Genomic DNA, 8,430 nt, shown 5'->3' with positions numbered 1-8,430 from the left:
TGCTGTAATATACAATTAAAGTTGGTAGGCACTGGTATCAACAAGCTTAGAGCGATCACATATGTGTGCCTACCAACTTTAATTGTATATTACAGCGCTGAGGATGGTCACTAAGTGACCGAAAACCGATTTTGCGGATAATAAAACATAAAAATACGACCAATGCTGATTATCCTTCAAATTCTATCCACTATTTGGACTTGGTGCACAGAACACTCCATGGAGTCGCCAATCAATAAATCTCATAACGAGATTAAAAATCTCACCAGTAATTAAGAGCCACTACTTTATCAAGACCTAAAATGGGAGAATGTAATCCACCGGTGTGCCTGGAAATGAGCTGAAACTCAAAACTGCCCAGTAGTGCTGTAGAAAACTTGTGTTTAACAAACAGCCCATTGTATACAGTGAAGTTTTTCTTCGAATACTTGTAATTGTGGTTATTGTTTGTGTGTATGAGTGTGTGTTGCTGGCGTGCGTTTGTAGCTGTTGTGAGGTCCTCTGGCGGCTGCACTTCACTGGCTGCGAGGCAGGCGCTGTCAGTTAGGAGAGGCGGTAGGGCAGGTCGACGTGGCCGGAGAGCCTGCTGCGCCACCAGCAGACGTGGCAGACGGCGGCGACGCAGCAGACGGCGAGCACGGCCCCGCAGGCGGCGCCCACGGCCACGGCGGCCCAGCCCACCTGCTCGGCGCCTCGCAGCTTGCACAGCTCGGGGTTCTCGTCGTGCGGCCCCAACGCGCCGGTCACGTTGGGGCAGTTGACGACGCCGTTGCAGACGAGCCTGGACGGCACGCAGAAGCCGGCGTCGCCGGGACACAGGTAGGCGCAGTCGCCGGCCGCCAGGCCAGCCTGCGCCACCGAGCCGTCCGGGTTGCGCGGCAGGTGGAACAGCTCGGTCCACGCGATCTTGAATGCGGTGCGCGCCGGCCACACGCTGCCCGCGAACTCGATGCGCACCGCGGGCAGGTAGCCGCCGGCCCCCGCCCCCGCTCCCGCCCCGGGCGCCGGCGCTCCGGCCGCCTCCGCCGCCTCCGTCGCCGCAGCCATTATGTCCGCCTCCGGGATTATGGGCACCTCTTTGAGCACGCTCACGTTGCTGCCGCACACCGACAGGAAGGGCTCAGTCTTGCCCGGCAGGAAAAGCTGCAGGTGGCCGTCTTCGCACGAGCGCGACGCGAACTTCACCTTGTCGAAGTGAAGCCAGATGTCGCGGTCCCGGTGCACCTGTTGCAATAACAGTATTCGTGGCAATATCGCAAGAAACAACTAACACATGTAGTCGACCATGGTAAAAAAAACACCAAACATATCGAAATTTAGCCTACTGTTAAGTGGGTTGAATAGGAAGTTTTCACCCTTAAAAGAAAAAATCGAATAGTCTACAATAAAATTAAAACTTGAAACCGCTGTGTCCATCTGTTTATTTTTGCAGGCGTTAAACACCAAAACTACTTGACGGATTTTTACGGGGTTTTAACAGGTAACATCAGCCTAGCTTGGGGCAACGTATAGGCTTTATTTCATCAGAACTGGGCAAGAAACATAAATACACCGTAATTTGAAGTTTCATTAAATTTTTCTTGTCTTTCTGTCTCCTTGAAAAAACGCTGATCTACGAAACAACTGCACGAATTTTCGTGGGGTTTTGTAGGTAACTTGAGTCTAGGTTTGGGTACCGTACAGGCTTTGTTGTTGTTGTGGTCTTCAGTCCTGAGACTGGTTTGATGCAGCTCTCCATGCTACTCTATCCTGTGCAAGCTGCTTCATCTCCCAGTATGTACTGCAGCCTAGGTCCTTCTGAATATACTTAGTGTATTCCATCTCTTGGTCTCCCTCTACGATTTCTACCCTCCACGCTGCCCTCCAATGCTAAATTTGTGATCCCTTGATGCCTCAGAACATGTCCTACCAACCGAGCCCTTCTTCTAGTCAAGTTGTGCCACAAACTCCTCTTCTCCCGAATCCTATTCAGTACCTTCTCATTAGTTATGTGATCTTCCCATCTAATCTTCACCATTCTTCTGTAGCATCACATTTCGGAAGTTTCTATTCTCTTCTTATCCAAACTATTTATAGTCCATGTTTCACTTCCATACATGGCTACACTCCAAATACTTTCAGAAACGACTTCCTGACACTTAAATCTGTACTCGATGTTAACAAATTTCTCTTCTTCAGAAACGCATTCCTTGCCATTTCCAGACTACTTTTCATATCCTCTCTACTTCGACCATCAACAGTTATTATGCTCCCCAAATAGCAAAACTCCTTTACTACTGTAAGTATCTCATTTCCTAATCTAATTCCCTCAGCATCACCTGACCTAATTCGACTACATTCCATCATCCTCGTTTTGCTTTTGTTGATTTTTCATCTTATATCGTCCTTTCAAGACACTTTCCATTCCTTTCAACTGCTCTTCCAAGTCCTTAGCTGTCACTGACAGAATTGAAGGCTATATTTAATCAAAATCGGACCACGAAAAGGAATGATATCCATATCATTTATAAAATATGTTTGTATGTTTGTTCTACGTCTCCACTGAAACAAATGGACTGATTTCATCCAAACGTCGCATTTACATCATTTACTGTCTGGAAAGAATCCCAACTACCTATCAAAGAGGTGGGAATGGCTGTGTAAAAGAAGTGTACACCTATAGACGTGAATATCCAGATTTTATTCACCCAGTATTTGAGATCGAGAACATTTAGTGACTCAAAAGAATCTCTACATATAGTTTCAAACCTTTACGAAACATTTTTTCGCTGCCACCCCCTACAATCTGCATTCTTGGCGCATTTAGCAGACGTTGTCCAAACATACCAATGAATGCATATGCAAGATTATATCACTCTACGATACATAGTTCAGGATATAAGACGTCATAAACCCTGAGATGTGTGAGAAACTGTCGCATCGTGCATGACGTTCGAATTTCTTATTACTAACTTTCTGAAGCGATATCGATGAGGTTTGATAAAGACTCAGCTTAAACCCTGTGGAATATCACAGGCTATATCATAAAGTGTGTAGTAGGTGAATTAGGAACTCACTGGAAAAGGTATTTAGTCTTTCACTTGATGCAGTTCCTTCGAGCTCAGAGGTTGTAATATGTCAGAACGACTGAGAGGTATGATCTGGGAGAGAAGGGTGACTCACGTTGAAGCAAGCTGAGAAACACCATCAAGTTTGTCACTGACTTCATTGCATCGATAGTACACAGCCGGCCTTTTGCTGGTCAAGGTGAAGGCACCTTGCAGTGTGAACGCATGCGTGGGTCAGCACCAGTGACAATGTTGTGATCTGCTGCATCGGTGTCCGGTCGCCCAGCCTTGCAGACACAGCGTTCCTACTCAGGCCAAGCGTAAGTGGCGCGCTGCATGTGTTCGCTGTGCCGATAGCTCGCGGTACAGCTGACTGTTCCCTCAAGCGCAATTGGTGGATGCCATGTAGAACGCCGAAGGGAATACAGCAGTCCGCCGTCGCTATAGTGAGCTTCAGCAGCTCCGGCCGTCCGCCCAAGGCAGCTCTGTCGGTGGCCGCAGGTAGCTCTGCATACACGTGGCTGCAAGTTCGCGCCCCAGCCTCGCCCCTGCGGATTGCATCTTGCAGTCCGCTGGACCAAGTCACCCAGAGAGCGGAGCCCAGTAGCCTTCTCCTTCCTAACACCGATGCAGATCCAAGGTGCAGCGTGCCCCCCACAGCTATGATGCATCTGTGCAGCGGAGGTTGGAGGTAGTTTCAATGGGCCGTTTGGCAGCCAATAGCCATTACCAAAGGGTCGTCATGATTGGCCTGCAACTTAAACAATATTCATTCTCTCCAGCTCTAGACGTGGACAGAATGGCGACGAAACTGCTTGATTTTGGGGACCGTGCTCGCGTATTTACACATCCTTTACGTACACCTAAGACGCATTTCTTCTTGGGGAGACAAGCGGGGTGCTCTTCAATAACTATAGTGTCAGCTCTCCTCAGCCCAGTTCGGTCACTGCACACAGGCCACTTGGCGCTGTTTTAACTGCACCACATCCTGTCAGTGTCCTCTGCTGCCCTTATTATTCACACACGTACACAACGCCCACCGGCCGGTGCCTTCTCGCCGGTGAGTGTTGTCGTAAACCTGTCTTGCAGAAACGTTTGCTAAATATTAACATCACCTGTGCTTGCCATCTGATGTGCCAATCAGTCCCTCAGCTACTACCTTCCAAGCATAACTGTAAAATTTTCAAGAGTACCCCAAATTCAGGCCAGAACTTATTCACTGCACAGCGGACTTTTGAACTTTATGACATTTGTAAAAATCCATTTCTTTGCTCTTAAGTGCAACATTATACGATTCAAAGTAATGAATACATTGCTTATACCTTTTTCAATGTGTCTGATCCATAGTTGCACTACTGGCCGGCGTGGCCGAGCGGTTCTAGGGGCTACAGCCTGGAACGGCGCGACCGCTACGTTCGCAGGTTCGAATCCAGCCTCGCATGGATGTGTGTGATGTCAAAAAATGGCTCTGAGGACTACGGGACTTAACATCTGAGGTAATCAGTCCCCTAGAACTTAGAACTACTTAAACCTAACTAACCTAAAGACATCACACGCATCCATGCGCGAGGCAGGATTCGAACCTGCGACCGTAGCAGCCGCGCGGTTCCGGACTGAAGCGCCTAGAACCGCTCGGCCACCGAGGCCGGCTGTGTGTGATGTCCTTAGGTTAATTAGGTTTAAGTAGATCTAAGGCAACGGCTTTGCCGCAGTGGCTACACCGGTTCCCGTGAGATCACCGAAGTTTGTCGGGCGTGGTCGGCACGTGGATGGGGGACCATCCAGGCCGCCATGCGCTGTTGCCATTTTTCGTGGTGCACTCAGCCTCGTGATGCCAATTGAGGAGCTACTCGACCGAATAGTAGCGGCTTCGGTCAAGAATATCATCATAACGACCGGGAGAGCAGTGTGATGACCCCACAGCCCTCCTATCCGCATCCTCCCCTGAGGATGACACGGCGGTCGGATGGTCTCGATGGGCCACTTGTGGCCTGTACACGGAGTGGTTTTTTTAAGTAGTTCGAAGTTCTAGGGGACTGATGACCTCAGACGTTGTGTCCCATAGTGCTCAGAGCCATTTGAACCATACTTGCACTCTATTTGTTGCCTGATATACACATTGATTAACGTATAGCTGCTATGCGTGCTACTCGATATTTGAAAACGAGAGCACTTAGTCACTTGCAAGGAACTTTACACGTAATTTCAAACGTTTACATACCTTTTCTCGCTTACAATCCCCACAAAATGATGGAATCAATAAACGTTTATCACTTACTACATTTCTGCTGTTCAATTGTTGCATCAGATATGGCATCATGACGTTTAAGTTCATAACATCTTTGGAACTAACTCCATTCGCAATACATTTAGCAAAAGTATCCACATATGCTGCTGAACTAACCTACAAAATTATATCATTGTACGACACAGAGAGAGGGAGAAGAGAAGATGGACACAGAATGGAAAGAGGAGATGGACAGAGAGAGCAGAGAGTAGCAGATCCACAGAGAGAGGGGTGGGAGTAGATGGTGGGAGTTTCGAGGAGGTAGACACACAGAAGGGGCAGAAGGTGATGGACATGGAGGGGGGGCCAAGGAGACTGACCAAACGAAGAGGGAAGGAGGAGATGGGCTACTAGAAATGAAATAAATACATATCCGAGTGACGCTGGCAACTCAGCTAGTTTTAAAAAATAAAATAGAAATTATATGGGACTACGAGTCTCGTGCCTAACTTTAAACTTATACCCGGCTTTCGGACCTATCTCATTAAAAAAGTAAGAAAATGTGTTTCTATTCATCCTGGGGAAAAGGTTGAATAAAAGCAGCAGTGTTCATCGTTTAATTACTTCTATTTATTTCTCCACTGGGCAATCAGGGACATTAAAAAATCTGTTTTGCTTCTAGGATAACAAGAAGCAAACTCTCTCTGGTTCAGAGAAGGTTTAATTCAGTACAAAACTAAGAATAATGCATGACTTCTGATCATTTAAACTCCTTTGCAAATGAAAAGTATTATATTTCTATTTAATTTACTGTAAAATTATGTAGATGAAGCGGGTTTGTTTGTTAATAGGTTAAGTGACTTACATCATCTTTAAAAGCTGTCATGTTCTTGATTCTACAAGTCGCTCGTACACAAAGAAGTAACAGAAAGCTTTATAATGGCTAGAAAGTGAGTCGTGATCTTTTAAAGCAAAGTCTGTAACCGGCCTTGATTTTTGCGAAGAGAGTCCAACGTACCACTGCCATCTAAAAAACAAATTTTACATGCACACAATCTAAATGACTATTTGCTTCTCCATGTACTGCAGTGCTCAGAACAGGGTCCTGTGTCTTTATTTCCGTCAAATTCTTGGTCTTCGTTTGAAGAAGCACTGTCGATTCCTATTTCTATTTACTCCACAAATACCGAAAACGTAACCCTATGTTTTCAGCTAGCCGAAACACGAGTCTAATATTAGTATACATTGAGGGCAAAAGTCTGGTTAATGAAACAGAATTGAAAATTTTCTTTCTAGGTACTTAAGTTAAAACAATGCAAAGTATGTTGGCACTTACATATAATGCTCGGAGTAAGCAAATTCAGCACATCATCTGATGATTGTCATAGAGTAAGCAAAGCGTCAATTGACAGCGTACACAACTTAGAAATTCATAAATACCCAGTTAAACTAGTTCACTGGCAATCTACACAAACAAATCTTGAATTATGTTCTCATTTTTCTCCCGACGCGATATGGTACATGTTCCGCGGGAACTTCTACTCTCTTCACCCTATTTTAAGGTACGCCTGCAAGTCCTGCGTTTCCGTATTCCGTGAGCAGCTGCACTCTGCTAGCCACACTGCATGATTTTTATAAGCAGCAGAATCCAGATTCGAGAAAAAGTATTGAAGATAACAAGATGGGATTGTGGGTCCGCCGTCCGCCTTGACACAAAACAATTTCTTGCTTTGTTGCCCTTATTTCTGGCATACTGTGAAAGGTAAGCTGTCTTATTCAGCATTGCTATTTTCATGAAGTTTTCATCGTAAACGTATACGAAGTTCTGAATTTAATAAATTTACTGAACCTGTGTAGTATCGATATAATCATATTCTTTGTAAGGCTGTTACTGAGACTACAAATGTTGGTCAGAGATGTTACTTCCTTAGAAGAGAGTAGTAGTAGTAGTGAGGATTGGACAGTCTGGCTATGTACTTGGTTCGAGAAGGATGGAAGTTGGCCTGGTGTTAGTGGAAGCAACACTATTTAAAAAGGGTTTTGTAAAAACATATTTTGAGGAAAATTTTCGAGGAAATGTGATGATAAGAATGCAATAATGACAAAAGGTAATTTTTAAGATAATCCTGTCTTTTTTATTTGTAACTGTGTAGTTTCTTGTTACTAGAAAATTGTGTATGGTTAGAGCTTGCTGTAGAAATTTTATAATGAAACACATGGACTTCTATGATAGTTGAAACAAGTGTCAAGGAAAGCAATTTTACGCAAGAGAGTTATTTAGACATATTTCTGCACACCTTTCTAGGTGTGAGAACTTTATGAAAAGTGTAGTATTGTTACGGCTTAATCATGCATAATTCATCTCGGAGTCTTGTTCTTATTTGTCAGTCGTTAGGATTAATTCCCCATTTTCATGTACTTTCATGACTCTGTTCGCATACTCGCATTGCATATCGCGAGTTGTGTACTGAAAAGCATTTTTATTGAAACTTAAAAGATACATTGCACATTGCAAGTACAGTAAATGATATTAGAACTGTGACAATGTCATCATTATCCTAATAGTGAGAGGTTACATAGCAGACGAGCGTTGCGTGAGCACAGATATGCCAATTACTTTAATTTATTGCCAAAGCTCATGTCCCTTGTAAATCACAGTGATTGTCAGAATATTTCTGTGTAAATATTAGTACCCGTTCTGACGATTAATTTAGTAAAAGCTTTCAGTAAAGCGCTACCTTGTAAATTTTCAAGCAGTTTTATCATATAGTGAGATGCATTAATTTCTATGTTCATCTGCCGTGTATTACAATAACGGTTCTGGTGCAGCAAGACTAAAGATAAACATTAGCAATATTCAGGGCCAACATTGTAATTGAATCATTTTGTTTTGCAGTTTCATAATATATGTTAACTTCACTGCAATAGGATTGCTTTCTTGCAGGCGAATTGTTTTCTGTACCGACCAGTCTGGATTTCTCATCGTGTAGCTTCAGCTCCCTCCACATACATACTTACGTTCAATATTTAATTTGGACACAGTTCTGTCAGCCTGCACTGAGATTTACTTATTTCTATACCAGAATAAGTTTTATTCATTTCTTAGATACAATTCAGACTTTCAAACACGAGTTTACAAGTTTAGCATTAAACTTC

General features: G+C 44.3%; 1 protein-coding gene across 1 annotated transcript in view; it reads right to left on the bottom strand.

The window, feature by feature from the left end:
• Window positions 1–543: 543 nt before the first annotated feature.
• Window positions 544–8,430, bottom strand: part of LOC124594052 (cubilin-like) — a 390,054-nt gene continuing 382,167 nt past the window's right edge. Inside the window, exon 10 of the mRNA XM_047132402.1 lies at window positions 544–1,224. Coding sequence (XP_046988358.1) covers window positions 544–1,224 — 681 coding nt within the window. The remainder of the gene's footprint in view (window positions 1,225–8,430) is intronic.

The sequence above is a fragment of the Schistocerca americana genome, chromosome 2 (assembly GCF_021461395.2).
Source record: "Schistocerca americana isolate TAMUIC-IGC-003095 chromosome 2, iqSchAmer2.1, whole genome shotgun sequence".
Taxonomy (NCBI): Eukaryota; Metazoa; Arthropoda; class Insecta; order Orthoptera; family Acrididae; genus Schistocerca; species Schistocerca americana.
The sequence above is the reverse complement of the archived record's forward strand: the minus strand, read 5'-3'. Positions and strand labels throughout refer to the sequence as shown.